This window comes from Schistocerca piceifrons, chromosome 7 (genome assembly GCF_021461385.2).
Source record: "Schistocerca piceifrons isolate TAMUIC-IGC-003096 chromosome 7, iqSchPice1.1, whole genome shotgun sequence".
Lineage (NCBI taxonomy): Eukaryota > Metazoa > Arthropoda > Insecta > Orthoptera > Acrididae > Schistocerca > Schistocerca piceifrons.
Window position 1 is genome coordinate 316,749,893 of NC_060144.1, and position 18,704 is coordinate 316,768,596.

Here is an 18,704-nt window from a genome sequence, read left to right on the forward strand (position 1 = left end):
ACAGTTTTTACATTCCTATTGTTAGTCTTGTCACTGTTGATATTCAGATGTTTTATGCTTGTTCTGTCACCTCATTTGAACTATCTCTCTCTCTCTCTCTCTCTCTCTTCTGTATTGTGTGTGAACTATTTTTTAAGTGATAGCTCACATAGCATATTTGCTCACTACTTCCAGCCCACAACCCCCACATGGCTAAAATTGACAATACAGACTAAAAATATCAAAATCTGGCTTCAGCTTATATCTAAAACTTACTGTAGAATAAAACTACCACATGCAGGAGGCGACAGCAGAAGGAGAGCAATTATAAATGACAACACTACAATATTCAATGACATACTGCTTGGCACAGTAGTGGAATTATACTAATAGGACAACAAAAACAGATAAAATAGGTGCACACTCACAGCTTTATGACATACTTTTATACAATAAAATTTCATTTAGAGTTGAATTGATTTGCTAACTCACCGATCAGCCTCATTGTGAAGACTGTCTTACAGAACCTAACTGTCTAGAAAGTAAGGTAATGATCACAATGGACACATACAATGTTTTGGGTCAGACTTTTGCTCCAGTAATTATTATGTAAAACATTTTTGTTTTTTACAGCCCTGAATGAAAGTATCCATTGATAATGGCACAAAATTGTGAAAACATGTTCGACAATAAAAATATTAGTTTTATATGTAATAGGCAGACCTGAATGCCCATAAGTTAAACATTTTCAACAATAAACTGAAATACCAATACCTTTTTTGATATGAGTTTATTAATGAAGTATTTAATTTTATGTTTCAGGAGGTACTGCAGTGTGGAAACATCACTCACATCTTGGTAATTACAAAAACTTTCATTATATGTGGTCTGTTGCATTATCAACAGTCCTGTTTAAGCATTAATACAATCATCATCTTCTTCTTCAGCTTGTACAGCTCCCCAACACTGCCAGGGACAGCTTGGAATATAAACCTTTCCATTTTCTCCTGTCTCCCCACCAGCTCAGTGGCACTTCTCTGGCTATATTATGTGATACTACAAAGAAGTATATTGCATTAATATGCACAGAAGTAGGAAAAAATGTTCTTAAAGAAAAACATACTTTAATATTAAAGGAGTCAATATGGCACAACATTTAAATGACAGTGGTGTTCTCTCCTGATCTTTTAATAGAAGGAAATATGGTTAATATGGAATCAAATAATTATAATTTGCATCCTTTTGAAGCACACTGTACCTATGTGAGCATTTGACCATCCTTTTATATTATACACATTCATGATGTGAGTTTCATAGTTTCCATAAAGCACTCTTAAGTTGAGCATTCATAATGAGCCTCTTAGTGCAGCATGCTACATTGTAACATGTATTCTGTCCAGTGAAAATACTGGTAAAAATATTTGAAAAAGCCATGAATTAAATTTTAGTTAAAGTTCACTTATTCTTTCCACCAAGTTTTTCTCCCCAGAGATGCAAACATGGCCGATTAGCAAATCTTTGTGGACTTCTGAAGAAAAGGGCAAAATTAGTGGTGAGTTAGGCCATAAATAGATGTGAGTGAGGCTTGCTTGGGTAAGTCATCTGCAAGAAAACTGCATTCAGAATCAGAAATTTGACTTCAGTTCCCAATTAAGTTTTTAGTTTCAACATTACTCAGCTGTTTCTTTGCACATGTTGACAAGTTTTAGCTACCATTTTGTGTATTGTTATCCAGTCAGGTTTTTGTACATGGATGAGATATTCTTCTTTGTATCTGATATGAGATGAGTGAATTTGGAAAAAAGAATGCTGAGTTCGACTGGAAAAACTAAATAGTAATAACTGATGCACATTACTCATTTGAGTCGCAGACAGTACAACAAATATACTGCTATACATTCAAGCTTTCAGCCAAAAGGCTTTTTCTAAACTAGAAAACACACACACATTCTCACAAGCAAAACACACACATGAAAAGGAGGGAAGTAGAGGAGGGAAAAAAGACTACGGGGTGCACTGGTGGAATAGAAGGCTGTGTAGCACTGGAGTGGGGAAGGGTATAGGTTCGTGAAGGAGAGGAACTGGTAACAGCTGACACCAGGGAGATTGCGGGAATATAGGGATCTGTTGCAGGGAGAGTTCCCATCTATGCAATTCAGAAAAGATGGTGTTGATAGGAAGGATCCAGATGATACAAGTTGTGAAGCAGTCACTGAAGTGAATTACATTGTATTGGGCAGCAAGTTCAGCAGTTGGGTGGTATAGCTATCTTTTGATCACAGTTTGTCAGTGGCCATTCATGCAGACAAACAGCCTGTTGGTTGTCTTGCTTACGTGCAAAGCAGTGCAGAGGTTGCAGCTTAGTTTGTAAATCACATGACTGCTTTCACAGGTAGCCCTGACTTTGAAGGATGTGTCATGCTTATGACCAGACTGGAGTAGATGGTGATGGGAGGATGTATGGAACAGGTCTTGCATCTAGGTCTGTTGGAGGGATATGAGCCATGAGACAAGGGGTTGGGAGCAGGCGTGGAATAGGGGTGTACAAGGATATTGCGTACTTTTGGTGGATAGTGGAATACCACCATGGGGAGGTGGGAAGGATGGTGGGTAGGATATTCCCCATTTCAGGGCACAGCAAGTAGTAATAAAAACCCCGACAGAGAACGTCATTCTATTGCCTCAGTCCTGGGTAGTACTGAGTCATGAGGGGATTGCTCCTTTGTGGTCGGACAGTGGGAATGTGAGAGGTGATAGGGGACTGGAGAAACAAGGGACAGAAGGTCTTTTTGTGTACAAGATTGGGAGGATAATTTCAGTCTGAGAAGGCCTCAGTGAGACCATTGGTATATTTGGAGAGAAACTACTTGCCACTACAGATTCAACAGTTGGGTGTGGCTAGGCTGTGTGAAAGGACTTCTCGGTAAGGGGTGGGTGGCTGCTGTCGAAGTGGAGGTGTTTCTGGTGGTTGGTTGGTTTGATATGGACAAGCCATCTTTGAGATGGAGGTCAACATCAGGGGAGGTGGCCTATTGGTTGAGGAGGAACTTGTGAAGTTTGTTGAGGAATATAGATAGGGTTTCCTCATCTTCATTCCAGATCACAGAGATGTCATCAGTGAATCTGAATCAGGGGAGGGGTATGAGATTCTTGGTGGTTAGAAAGGATTCCTTTAGATGGCTCATGAATAGGTTGGCATAGAATGGTGACATGTGGGTGCCAATTGCTGTACCACAGATTTGTTTGTTACCTTCAACAATGAAGTAATTATGAATGGGGATTTAGTCAGTCACAGTGACAAAGAAGGGGGTTGTTGGTTTGTAGTCAGTGAGGCATTGGAGAAGGTAGTGCTCAATAGCAGCCAGGCCTCAGGAATTAGTGATGTTAATATAGAGTGGGGCAGTAGCAATAGTGATGAGCAGGATGCTGTATGATAAAGGAACAGGAAGGCACCAAAAGACCAGAGATTATCTTAGTAGGACGTGCTGGTTGGTTGGGTTTATGGATTTTAGGAAGCATGTAAAAGGTAGGAGTGTGGGGAGTGGCAGGAGTGAGGGGAGAGGTTCTAGGATGGGCCTAAGGATTTGAGGAGGAACTGGAGATCCTGTTGGATTTTCTGGTAGAGTTTGTTGGTGCACAAATCTGACAGCTGGGAGAGTCCCTCTGCCAAGTAATCGCTGCAGCTCAAAATCACATGGTGGAACCTTTGTCGGCAGGTAGGATATAGGGTAGGGATCAATTTTTAGGTGGTGGACTGTGGTTCTTTCTGCAGATGTAAGGTTAGTTCACATGTTGAGGGATTTGGGGAATGATGGTGAGGCTAGTTTTGAGGTTAAGAAGTTCTGGAATGTTAACAGAGGGTGATTTGGAGGCAGTGGGCATGTATCATGTTTTGAAGAAGGAGGCAGCATTCAACATTGGTTTAGGGTTGAGTCTGATTGATAGGGCTGGTGGCAAAAAAATATTTCCACAGTATGGATTGGGAGAAGGAGAGGAGGTCTTTAACAAATCCAGCATGATTGAATTTTGGAGTGGGGCAAAAGATGAAGCTTTTGAAAAGAACTGATGCTTATGTGGGACTAAGGATTTTGTGTTTAGACTCTGGATTCTGTGTGGTGTTGGGAGGAGCACCCACAGTCTTTTTTTCCCCATCCTCTACTTCTCTCCTTTTCTACCCCATTGTCTAATGTCCCAACTGCATCTAACAGCCCCACCCTGTCTCGATCACATCCCTGTATGCTTCCCCAAGCAGCACTTTACAATCTCCCACCCGTACCTGCTATTCCTCCCTATCTTTGCCCCGGCCTCTTCCTATTCCTCACCACCCAAATTTCTTCTCCCATATTATGTGCAATTGTTCACTGTCCAGCTTTGGTGCCCAAAGTCTACAACTCGTGGTCTAGTGGCTAGTGTTGTCGCCTCCAGAAATCGTCTTCCCGGGTTCAGTTCCCAGATGGGTTGGGGATTTTCTCTGCCTGGGGACTGGGTATTTGTGTTCTCATCATTTCATCATCATCATTTGTGAAAGTGGCTAGATTGGACTGTGTAAAGATTGGGACTTTGTATGGACACTGGTGACCATGCAGTTGAGTGCCCCACCAACCAATCATCATCATCGTCATCATCATCATCAGTGGCCAAAGGCAGAGTTCATGTGTGTGTGTGTGTGTGTGTGTGTGTGTGTGTTGCCTACTTTAAAAGAATGCTTTTGACTGAAAACTCACATGTTAAGCAATCTTTTTGTTGTGTCTGTCTGTGACCCAACTTCTCCTTTATAATGTGAATAGCAATATCTCCTTTTAATAGTATAAACATTTGCTTTGCTGCATTCTCTATATTCTTAGAACATCTTCAGGTTTCCAGTTATAGTCTTCTCTGTTGAACCGCAAGGGCTGCTTCTTTTGCCTGGCCAGGCAAACAGGAAGTAATTTTGATTATGTTGAGCACCACAGCTGACAATAATTATGAATTTTGTAGCACAATAAATGTGTAATAATACAGCTGAAACTGTTTTCATTAATCATTAAAATTATTGTCAGCTGTGCTGCTCAGCATGATCAAGATTATGATTGGAATTTCTCTTCATTAGCTTCTCCATAATATCTTCTCTTGAGCACCATCTGCGATTTTTATTTATTTATTTTTATTTCAGGTTTTAGGAATCCCATAGTTATCTTTACATCGATTCCATCTGAGATATAATAGATTAATAAGACTTGGTTTAATTTGGGAGCTGTAAAGAAAATACCATATATTCTTGTTTCTTTCTGCAGTGGCTAATCAGATTAATAGGACTTGGTTTATTTTGGTAGCTGTAAAGAAACTACCATGTATTCTTGTTTCTTTCTGCAGTGACTGATCATGTGAACCATTTGTTAAATTTCCTCTTCCTATACACTGGGCCTGCCCTTGAATTTAGAAATAAATTTACTATGTGTTATCACCACTTTCTTAGTAAAAAAAAATTACTACACCACTACAGGCATTAGTTACCTTGCTTGCTTCATTAATGGTACCACATTCCAGCAATTGAGGGCTATGAAGTCCTTGTTCAACTCTAATACTTCCTGAGCTATTTTACGTGGAAATTGCCTTCACTCGAATAATGTTCACTTCTCACTTAGAACTACGAACCCTGAATTCATCAATTATTAGTGGTTTGCCTACCACTGTTTATCATTGCATATTTGAAAGTGACTGATACAAATCAAATCAATATGTTTCCAGAATGAGATTTTCACTCTGCAGCGGAGTGTGCGCTGATATGAAACTTCCTGGCAGATTAAAACTGTGTGCCCGACCGAGACTCGAACTCAGGACCTTTGCCTTTCGCAGGCAAGTGCTCTACCATCTGAGCTACCGAAGCACGACTCACGCCCGGTACTCACAGCTTCACTTCTGCCAGTATCTCGTCTCCTACCTTCCAAACTTTACAGAAGCTCTCCTGCGAACCTTGCAGAACTAGCACTCCTGAAAGAAAGGATATAGCGGAGACATGGCTTAGCCACAGCCTGGGGGATGTTTCCAGAATGAGATTTTCACTCTGCAGCGGAGTGTGCGCTGATATGAAGGTCCCGAGTTCGAGTCTCGGTCGGGCACACAGTTTTAATCTGCCAGGAAGTTTCAAATCAATATGATTTTACTACAGTTACAAATTTCATTGAAACTGTACGAACATATTATGTTAACTGTTGGATTCTTATGTGTTCAGCGACTAACACAGTCTCCATTATTGTAGTGATTACTTTGTCTGAATCTACTTCAGAATGCTCTACCCAAACTCAACATGCTATTTCTTGCAAATTAACAGCAATTCCATTGTTCTGTAATATTATTGTAATTTCAACTTGAAAATCTTGATTCCTAGCAGCCAGGTTACATCTTGTTTATTCTTAGGCTGGCACCAGTTCTCTGTCGGTCCAAGCACTGTGTGTACTTTCTCCAACACCTTGCTGATCATATGCTCAACTTTATTGTGCCAATTTGCCTGCACATTAATATATTTAAACAATAAAATGTTCAACAATTATTAAGACACAAGAAACAAAGTTATAACAGTGTCCAGTTTATCGTTATGTATTCAAGACAGTGTGATTCAGAAGCTGTGAGGTCCAAAAAAAAAAAGTCTTTGGACCATCACAATACGAATTTAAAAAAAATTAAAAATGTTGTACCGCTAGCAATAAATTTTATGAAGCTTTTCACAGCAAGGAAAGAATAGATGAGTAATTAATTACAAGAGGACATGATGGCTGACTGTAACTTACTTTCAGGAGGCACAGTTCCCAGTAGAAACACTTAATAAAATAGTAATTATTGTTTTCAGAACTTATACAGGATGGTCCATTGATTGTGACCAGGCCAAATATCTCACGAAATAAGCATCAAACGAAAAAACTACAAAGCACGAAACTTGTCTAGCTTGAAGGGGGGAAACCAGATGGCGCTATGGTTGGCCCACTAGATGGTGCTGCCATAGGTCAAACAGATATCAGCTTCGTTTTTTTAAATAGGAACCCCCATTTTTTATACATATTCGTGTAGTACGTAAAGAAATATGAATGTTTTAGTTGGACCACTTTTTTCGCTTTGTGATAGATGGCGCTGTAATAGTCACAAACATATGGCTCACAATTTTTCAAATTAAAATACAGAATGTAGGTACATTTGAACATTATATTTCTGTTGTTCCAATGTGATTCATGTACCTTTGTGAACTTATCATTTCTGAGAACGCATGCTGTTACAGCGTGACTACGTGTAAATACCACATAAATGCAAGAAATGCTCAAAATGATGTCCATCAACCTCAATGCATTTGGAAATACGTGTAATGACATTCCTCTCAACAGCGAGTAGTTCGCTTTCCGTAATGTTCGCACATGCATTGACAATGCACTGATGCATGTTGTCAGGCATTGTCGGTGGATCACAGTAGCAAATATCCTTCAACTTTCCCCACAGAAAGAAATCTGGGGACGTCAGACGACCAATCCACCTGTCATGAAATATGCTACTCAATACCGCTTCAACCACACGTGAGCTATGTGCCAGACATCCATCATGTTGGAAGTACATTGCCATTCTGTCATGCGGTGAAACATCTTGTAGTAACATTGGTAGAACATTGCGTAGGAAATCAGCGTACATTGCACCATTTAGATTGCCGTCAATAAAATGGGTGCCAATTATTCTTCCTCCCATAATGCCACACCATACATTAACCCGCCAAGGTTGCTGTGTTCCACTTGTCGCAGCCATCATGGATTTTCCGTTGCCCAGTAGTGCATATTATGCCAGTTTACGTTACCGCTGTTGGTGAATGACACTTCGTCGGTAAATAGAATGCATGCAAAAAATCTGTCATCATCCCGTAATTTCTCTTGTGCCTAGTGGCAGAGCTGTACACGACGTTCAAAGTCGTCACTATGCGATTCCTGGTGCATAGAAATATGATAAGGGTGCAGTCGATGTTGATGTAGCATTCTCAACACCGACGTTTTTGAGATTCCTGATTCTCGTGCAATTTGTCAGCTACTGATGTGCGGATTAGCCACGACAGCATCAATTGTTGCATGTTGTGGTTGGCGTTTCACATGTGGCTGAACACTTCCTGTTTGCTTAAATAATGTAACTATTCGGCGAACGGTCCGGACACTTGGATGATGTCATCCAGGATAACTGAGCAGCATACATAGCTCATGCCCATTGGGTATTTTGATCGCAGTATCCATACATCAACATGATATCGAGCTTTTCTGCATTTGGTAAACAGTCCATTTTAACATGGGTAATGTATCACGAAGCAAATACCGTCCGCACTGGTGGAATGTTACATGATACCACGTACTTATACGTATGTGACTATTACAGCGCCATCTATTACAAAGTGAAAAAAGTGGTCCAACTAAAACATTCATATTTCTTTATGTACTACATGAATATGTAATAAAAAAATGGTGGTTCCTATTTAAAAAAACACAGTTGATATCCGTTTGATCTATGGCAGCGCCATCTGGTTTCCACCTTCAAGCTAGACGAGTTTCGTTCTTTGTAGTTTTTTCATTTGATGCTTATTTCATGAGATATTTGGCCCGGTCACTATCAATGGGCCACCCTGTATATTCTTTCTTAAGGGAGGAAAATAGAAAGGGGAGATGTAACTCAGACACTAGCTTTAGAGTGACACACCAGAGGATAAGGTGAGACAATATGAAGGGAATGGTATCAATGAGAGTAGGAGATAGTAGGTAGTACATTGGTAAGTACAGTGCTAGCTTCCACACACAGATGGAAATAGGGACTTATCAGGAAGTAAATACAGTTTAAAGAGGAATAGCCATTTGAACCATTTTGATGAAATCATTAAAAGTGAGTGAAATGAAAAATTTTAAAAATAAATAATGAATTTCTACCACATGGAGAAAGGGAGGTTCCCATCAGTCTCCTTGAGTTAGCCTCTGCAACTCTCCACCCTTTCTTCACAGTAGTATACTTTTACTTATTTACTCAATTGCCGCTTTATTTTATTTTTTCCCCTCTCTTGCTGTCTTCTGATGACACTTCCCCACTTTCTTTCCCCTGTTTCTTAATTGCATCATTCATTAGACCTTTTGTTTCTCCTCATCACTAATTTCCAATCAAGACTTTCACAGCCAGTATAACTTGTTGCTGCACAACAAAAAAGTAACAACAGAATGAGGAATTTTGGCTTCTCACACACAGAGACAACATTTATGTTACCAGTGAAGTTCCGTTTCATTCTGTATTTTCCATCATATCAGGCCTTACTTTTGTTACACACCTTGTAGATTACACACAGAAAAGAGGAGGAAAGGGTGCTATGAAAAAGATTACAGTAATCATGTGGAAAGAGAGTAAAGTAAACTAAGGCCTGTTGAAAGACATGAGATGAGGGTTGGAAAGTGTTCCCTTGTCAAGGGAATAAGCTGTACTTCTTTGGATTTTCTATATTTTCTCAAGCAATCCCATCTGGTTAGAGCTGTCAATGACTGATATTAGAACCTAACAGTGTGTTGCGTGTATTGTTAACGTATGTTGTAATGCAAAGAAAAAGTAACAACAGTCCTTGGTTAAAGTTACATAATCTGACTTGCCAATATTACATAGTAGTTAGCACAGCACATAGCAGTCACTAACAGTAGATTTTCCAATTTTTTCGAAATTCAGTTGATAGATAGATAGATAGATAGATAGATAGATAGATGCATAGATGCTTATTTGCTCACAAGTATGGCTGTTGCCAAGGTAATGAACCATGACATTTTTACAGCACTTAATTACTTTATATCCCTGCTATTATTATGCAGTAATTTATTATAAAGCCAAATTTGCCCATCTTTGGTGTTCTCTAACTTGTTATAAGTAAGAATGTGTGAACTTTATGGTGCGTGTTTTTATTTCATTTGTACTTATAATCCATTATGCAGGTCAAAAGCTGACATCTTTCTGAGAACTCAGTCACCAAAGTACCTGAATAAAATTTTAAAAAGGATGCCTCATCTACGTGTATGTGCCTTGCCATTTGAAAGGCAAGCAATTGAAGCTCTGTCCACCTATTGTCAGAACATTACAAAGCTGGAGATTATTACCTGCTCTGAAGTTGACACCATAGTAAGTTAAAACAACTTTTTGAGATACATGTTTGTAGCATTTTTAGCATTTTTGAAGTGTAAACTTCAGAATGAAGGAAAGTCTTTTCTTCTCATCCCATCCGGTAAGTCTCCCCTGACCCAGGGTTGTGGGTGACTTCCTATAACTCTTCCCATTTCCTAACCCTTGTCAGTCCTTTTCCTTCATTCCTCTTCCTTCCACTTCAACCCTTCTGCCAGAAGAAGTTGCCACTGGCTCTGAAAACTTGCACCAGGGTGGCTACTCAACCTGGAAAAACCAGGAAATATCAGATGATAGTAAAGTTCTGTGAAAATCAGGAATGTTTCACATATTTATGGAATTTTTGGTTTGTAGCTTTAATAAATGATGTGCTTTTGTAATGTCGTACATAACTCATATAAGATATGCTGAAATGTTTGAACTGTGCTATTAATGGTGAATGTTAGAAACAGAGTTTGCATTGCGCAGCTCATTAACACAGATGTAGGTATTTCACTGAGTGGCAGATGAAAAGCATGTAAGCCACGCAACCAGGTGACATCAAGTGAAGTAAAGTATTTGTTCCACAGTGTGGCCGGCATCTGTTAGTTTTTTGAACCAGGCGATGTCACAAGATGCACAATTTCCCCACCTGACAAAACTTATGTTAGTGAGTTGTGCTTCATTATTTCCTGTTGCCATTTTCTTTTCAGTGTGTATTGAATGGTAAGTTTTGAATTTCAATTAGTGTTTTTTCTGCTTCTCTCTCTCTCTCTCTCTCTCTCTCTCTCTCTCTCTTTGGCCTTCATGGCCGAGTTTGGATGGAGTTTAGTTTGGTTTTTAATATTTATTTATGCTTGTTTGGTTAAGGTTATAATATAACTTTTATTAATGCACAGTACATGAATTCAGTGTTTTTATTGTTTACATTCCTAAGATTAATCATGCCATTTTTGTAATTAATTACCTAAATAATAAGAACACATCTTTCACAGATGATTGCTGGTGGCAGGTGTGCTTTCAGCCCATCATGGTACTTGATGAAGAATGTTCAGTTTGGTTAGGTGGAAAAAAAAAAAAAAAACAACAACAACAACAACAACACAACACATATTGTGCTTACTGTAAGCTGCTTACTGCAGCTTAAGTAATACAGGTACAGTTGTGTTAACAAGTCATATAAAAGGGAAGAAACATAAATTGGCAACTGAACTTTCAAAGAAATGTTCACCTGTTTCTTGTTTTGTCAAAAAAGAAGCAAGTTGTGCCAAAGAGTCTTTACATCTGGAAAGTGATGACCAAGTAACAAGTACAATGCAACATCTTTTTCATCAAATGCCACGTCTGATTGTTCATGCAAGGGAAATTCTCTAAAAATGTTTTTATTATAAAAGCAACCAACAAAAGCTGAAATCATATGGTGCCTGAATACTGTGATTTAGCATATGTCTTTTTGCAACATAGCAGATACTGTTCCTCTTTTCACAATGATGTTTCCAGACAGTGAAATTGCACTACAACTGCAGCTGCAGCATATCAAAGTTACATACACAATTGTCCATGGTCTTGCTCTATATTTTAGGGATATCTTTTCAGAAACTGTAAAAGAATGTGACTGTGTTATTACATGCTATGATTGAAGTTTAAATAGAATTACTCAGAAGCAACAAATGGATTTGATACTCAGATTTTGGAATACTGAGAAAAACGAGGTCTCTGTGAGAAGTTTAACATCTGTTTTTGTGAGGATACACATCAACCAAAGACCTTTTAAGTCAGCTAAAAAGTGGTTTGGATGAAGAAAACGTGAAGAAAGTTGTACAAATATCAATGGAGGGTCCGAACATCAACTTGGAGGTTGTTGTATGGTGTAGCAATTAATAGCAAATACTCGTCTTCATTTCTCAGTGGTCTCTGTTACTGCAGTGGCTGTAAAAGAATTTGCAAGTATCTGCCCCAGCAAAATTTGCTACAGCTTCCTGAGCTAGCTAATGATTTGGTAGAGCCAAGAGAAATTTCAAGAAATTCAGGTTGACGTGATGTTCTCTTTTAGAATTACATATTTATTGTGGGGGGGGGGGGGGGGGGAAATGGCTTACAGAAACCATCTAAAAACTGAGACTCCGATGGCTGATTCACCACTCCTTATATATTGTTTAACGATTATTGACTAAGTCATCCTTTACTAGAAACAGGAAATTTATAAATTACTTTCGTAAACATGCTTATGTGCAGGCTGACATCATGAATTACATATTAGTTTGCTCCTCTCACCTTGCAACAAAAAAATTACACAGCTTTTGGCTTTTAGTATTGATATTCATTAAATGTGTTTGATAAAAATGCTTTTTATAAATTTGCTTATATCATGAAAATTATTGGTTGGAGAAAGTTGCTAACATTTGCATGGAGTCATTCCATGAATCCTAAAACAAAGCTAATTTCACTTCTTCTGAAAGGAATTCTGGAATTACAAAATGAGAACTGTTTATGTTTTATGTTGAAGTATCAATTGGTGACAGACAGACCAGTGTAGTTGCTTGCTAAATCCAAAATGAAATTAATGACAGAATTTGAATCAGTATAATAAATTGAGTTCTAAAATGACCAGATGAATGAAATAAGATTGTTACAAAGTATATATAACCCTGTGAATGTCACAGTCTCACATCTGAGGTCAAAATTTCATGTTTCACTTATCCTAACAATTTTATATTGGTGCGGTTCAAGGTATTGCGAGAGTTAACAAATATGTTAAAACAATTCCAGGGTGCAGTGCTTTTAAACATTGGTAACTGTGGTTTACACACCACTAAATAATGCTTTTAAAGCTGGCTTTTAAAAACACTGATTGAAATATAGTAGAGTTTTTACAACCATTGTATTATTTATTGAAGAATGTGCCAGCAAGAAGAGCTGATTACATTAACTCTACGGGTTATTGTACATTCCCACTTAAGTTTTGCTCAGTGAGATGGTTGGAAAATGTAAATGTAGCAGAATGAGTTATTTTTATCTTGCTGAATTCATCAGTGTTTGTTATAGATGTTGTTCAGAATCACAAAGTGCCAGAGACCAGTCACGGTTTCAAAGCAAATTCAAGATAAATTTCTTGGGGCAAAATTGGCATCTTTTAAATCTGTTGCTCCTCACTTTGAACCATTTTTAAGAGAGTTCCAAATTAATATGCCATTAGCTCCATTGTGTACAGTCTGTTGACAAATATTTGAAGGTTTTTATGGATTTCATCATGAAAGAAAGTTTTTGAACAGCTTATCTTCCTTTCCGAGTTGACCTGACAATGTAAAGTAATTTTATTCCTTCAAATAGTATTTATCTTGCTTTAGCAACAAAAAATGAGTTAAAGAAGGTTAAAGGCATCATTGATGTACGTAAGCTGCAGTTCGAAAATGACTATTCAATCTGGATTAAGTTACTGTTACAGAAGTTAATGGAGAAGTCACCATTAAAAATTTCCTTTGATACAAGCAATTTCATTTTTAGATCCATATTTGGAAGCATTCAAAACAGCATGAGCAACCATTCATGTACATTAATGCTTTCAGCTTCTGATTGAGAAAGAATGGCTTTCTGGGATGCAGGCTGATAATGCTGAGCACCAATTTAAGGAGTTTATTGCACTACCAAGAATAAAAGAAGAAAATGTCAATGTACAAATGAAACAAAAGTAGACTGAATAACCACTAGATCAAACTTTTAAACTTATTTGGGAAGAGGAATTTCCTGAGTAAAAGTGTATTGTAAGATTTATTTCCACACTTTCTCATGGAAATGCATCAGTACTCTACAGCAGGTTTTTGATGCTGTTATATCTTCCAGAAGGATAACAGAAGTTGAAATAACATAACAGTTGATACATGCCATGAAAAATGCTCTTTCTTGTTATATAGAGTCACTGGAAAAGGACAAAAAAGAAAAAAAGGAGAACAAAAGGGAAAGGTAGAGTATTAGAATAGAGAAAAAGTTGTAAGTATTAGCAGATACTGAAAGGAAAGTGCCACTTATTGAAGAAAAAAGTGCAAGATCTTAAGACGTTGTGTCACATATATCTTTCTTCCTTATAGACAATATTTTGAAAAGCTACATCACTTACTAATGTGGGTGTTTTGGCATTGGTAGATATCTCGTACCTCAGAACTGTTTGTGGTATAAATGTACTCATTTCACATACTCCATATGCAATGATGCAACAATAAATCTTGAGCAAAACCTCTAAAAGGGTATACTAATTTTTTTACAACATTGTATTTTCAAAAATTGACTGTTTTTGCTGATATATTTGACATAGAACAGATTGTTATGGCCCAGCACCTGGGAAGAACCATCTCAGAAATGGCAAAACTGATCGGCTGTTCACATGCTGCTGTTGTGAGCATCTGTGGAAAGTGGTTGATAGGCAGTAATACCACTAGTGGGAGATAAAATGTTGGACATACACTCCTCAACAGGAATGCAGAGGTTGGAGGCATGCCCACTGTGTTAAGCACAACAGGCTGTGATCCGTGGCAGATCTAATGACAGAGTACAATGCCAGTGAAACCCAAGTGTTTTGGAAATTGCTGCTGTGTGCACATTGTTCAACATGAGACTCCACAGCAGAAACCCTTGCATTTCCCCATGTTGACCCAGTGACATCATCAGTTATGATAGCAGTGGGCATGGTATCATTGACATTGGGTCAATGGAAATGCATTTCCAGGTTGGATGGATCACATTTCTCATTACACTAGGTTGCTAATCATGTCCAAATATTTCATCATCCAGGCAAACGGCAGCTTGAAATGTGCTCAGCAGTGTGGATACAGCTCTGTGGAGGCTGTATTAAGCTACAGGCAACTTTCACTTTTGTTTCTATGGTACCTTTGGTGGTGGTCAAAGGCACCATGACAGCTGTGGGCACTGAACATTACTGTGGACCATCTGCATTCCTTCATCTTGATGTCTTCCTTGATGGTGATGGCATCTTTCAGCAGGAAAACTGCCTGTGTCAAGGCCAGAATATTGCTGCAGAGATTTGAGAGTGATAGTGAACCCTTTAATTTCTTGGCCAGCAAATCCATCAGATCTGAACCTGATGGAACAAATATGAGACACTATCAGATGCCAGCACACTGCCCACAAACCACTGGCCCATAATATACAGAATTTGTGTTACCTGCACAGAGACATCCAGTGCCACATACCTCCAGAAATTTACCAAGGATGTGTTGAATCCTTGTCACACAGGTAAAACATCTTTGATTGATGAGTTGTCTACATTCAGATCTCTCATAAAGATAAGTGGATAAATGTGTAATAACAATTAATGAAGGCAATATTATATCATAAATAAGTAAATTAGTACCTATTGTTAGTTATCTATTGAAGGTTTCACTTTTATTTGCAGATTTTTTTTGGAAAAAGAAAACATATCATAGGTGCGAATTTTGTCCTAGGTTTTGTTTACATTATCATATACTGTAAGTTTATAAAATACTGTTTGCATTGTCTGTGTATTTGTTACATGCTATCCATTTGACTCTCTAGTAAATGCCAAAGTGAAAAAGTTTGGAAATAAGTGAAAAGTTCATATAGTGTAGGCTCAATTCTCTGTTAAACTATACAGATTTAATTGTTTCTATTTTTTCAAAAGTTTTGAATTAGTATCCAAACTTTAGGCCCAAACTTTCTGAGAAATTTAATAAATTAATTGAGTAGTTAAGAAGTTATTCTTGCTTAATTTAGACTAAAACTAAAATTTGTTTACCATGAGTGGGAAGTGTATGACTTACCATACGATTATTAGTTCCGGGATGTAGTGTGAGGGTTGTTGCAGTTTCTTTCATGTGGGTGACTGTAGTGGCACTGGAACTGTGGAAATGAACAAGGCTCATTGGCTTTGCAGGATTTGTTGTAGAGAAGGAAGATAGTGGAATGGAAGGAGAACATTGTTGCCCTTCAGGGGAAACTAGGTAAGGCAAAACAAGATCTGGAAAGGTTAAGGGGGGAGAAGGGAAATGAGAGGCGGGAAGTGACAACAGGTTATAGAAGAAATAGTAATAGGACTTTCTAAAGCAGTTTTGTTGTTACTGTGGATAACAGGTTTAATCTGTTGTCACAGTTGGCCACTGATGAGCCACAAGTAGATGTAGGAGTAGACAGGACACAACAAACTTTAAAAAAGTGTTTAACACTATGACCACTGGCAACATTTTGGTAAATATTTCAGTTTGGCCATGACTTTGTTTCTACATATTGTAAAAATTGGTTTTAACCTGATAAATATGATGTGATCAGATATGATACACATGGCCCATTTTAAACTAGAAGCTTTATATGGCCATGTGCATCACTCCTGATGCACACTCATATATCTGAGGAAGAGGTTATTACTGGAAAATAAAAGCTCCAACTAGCTGTTATATAATTGCTTTAATTTTTTAAAAAAACCTTACATTTTTACACAATTAAGCATTGCAAGAAAACAGTCCATGTACATGAAACTCTGAGTACAAATTTGGCATTTCAATGAGACCTGCTTCCTATGTTAGATAGCATGCTTTCACCCACCTACTTTGGGGAGTTTGTGGTAACAGCTGTTACAACGTCCTCCGACTGGAGTTTCAACCAGTTTGTGATTGCCATTCATTGATGTCTCCTGAACATCATCAATCCCGAGTAATGCATTTGCAGTAGCTTCACAGAAAGTAATGATACCCATATTTGTTTTGTAATTTGAACATACAAAGTATGAGCATTCACAAGAGTAGTATTGAATAGTAATTCAAAGCCCACTTTCTGGTACCACTTCACTGACTTTCTAAGCATGAGCCATAGGTTTTCTTTTGATCTGAAAGATCATTGTAGGGTTTGGCTGCATTGTAATTCACAATTGCATTCGTTTTTTTCACTTCACCTCTCCTAGTTTTCACTGCCATAGGCTCAGGTTTGTGTGTGGTTGTCATAAAAATGACGTCCCTCTTGTCACGCCACTTTCAACAACCACCTTTGAGTTGCTTTCCACAACCACTATTTCCCCCTTCTTCATCATTTGTGTGATGATAGTTTTCGGATTTCCCCTTCTTTTTGCACAGAGTGTTTTCATCAGATGAGTTTGTTTTTCTAGAAGAATGTGTGCCAAGTTCATATAAGTGTAAAAGTTATCTACGAAGAGTGTCCTTCCAGAATTCAAAAGCGAATCCTTTAACTCTAAAACAATTGCTGTTGTTACATATATAACATAACTTCTTTTCCACAATACACTTTAACATTCCAAGTACATCGACCTACATCACATACAGTATATAATTTCATTCCATATTTAAAACGTTATCAAGGAATGTACTGATGAAATCATAATCATCCACGAACTAGAACCATTGTTTCATCGATAAAAACAGTTTCACATGGAACGAAAGCTTCCTGGAATTTTGTGTTCAGATGATTTACAAACTTCCTGATATTGAACATTTTATCATGTTCATCTATATTTTCATTGTTGCAAAAATGTATGCAACTGAGGAACAAATCAAACATATTTCAGGACCTAATGGAAGACACCTGGTTTTTGTGAAGCGGATTCTGGCACCAATACTCATCCATTCTTAGCTTATGATCAAGCCCCATCTGAAATGTAGGCTCCGCAAATTTCCTCAAATCATCAGTGGTGATATCACTCCATAAAGTCAGTCTGGATGATGGTGATAATGTTTCTGCAGCTCAGTATAATGGTTTGTTTCATTCACTATGAAATTGCACATTTCTTCATCAAGAAAAAATTTTAAACATCAATGGGACAAATATTTGCAGGTAGATTGTCCAAAAGTGCATTGCTTACTCCACAGTTACCAGAAAAAACAAAATTGTTTAGGTTTCCCTGTATATCAGACCACTTTATTTGTGAAGTAGGGAGCCCACAATCACAAGAGATCTCTTCAGTTGACAGCTCACTTTCACTGTCTTTTTCAGTGGAAGATGAAACTTTGTTTGCCCCATTTGTAGACGTATTATTTGTAACTTGCAAGTATCACTACTACTATCACTCAAGGAATGAGCTTGGTAACCTGGGCCAGAATCACTACCACTTCCAAACAGTGATTCATCAGATAAACTTGATTCCTCCAACCATTTTCAGATTTTCTCCTCTTGTGAATCCGTTTTTCACCGAACATCCATAAAATCTTACTGAAAACAACCACTACACAACACCACATATGTAAACAAAATGTCAGTGCCAGCAAGGAACACACACTGACACTACAGGTAACAATTCCTGTCATCTATTGCTCCCACTAAAAAACCAACATCACAATCCTTTTACCACTGGCTGGTATAATGTGACACCCATTTGATTTCAATGCAGGTTTGATCATGTAAGCACCACAGGCAAATACTCATGAACCTTCACGTGATTGAATGTGATGCACAAGGCAAAAACTGAAAAACTGATGTGCGTCAAATATGACGCACATGGTGGTGAAGGTATTAAGAAGTAAGAAGTCAGCAAAAGTTGTGAAGAAAAAGGAAGTTTTGTTGTTAGGTAGTTCACATAGTAGAGATGTTGGCCAACTGTTGCAGTCTGAACTAGGGTCAGGTTACTAGGTCACAATTTT

At 38.0% G+C, this 18,704-nt stretch overlaps 1 protein-coding gene across 1 annotated transcript in view; it reads left to right on the top strand.

Moving 5' to 3' along the window:
- The window catches only part of LOC124804670, a 221,407-nt gene that overhangs the window by 111,480 nt on the left and 91,223 nt on the right, over window positions 1-18,704 (top strand). Inside the window, exons 5-6 of the mRNA XM_047264912.1 lie at window positions 802-837; window positions 9,930-10,113. Coding sequence (XP_047120868.1) covers window positions 802-837; window positions 9,930-10,113 — 220 coding nt within the window. The remainder of the gene's footprint in view (window positions 1-801; window positions 838-9,929; window positions 10,114-18,704) is intronic.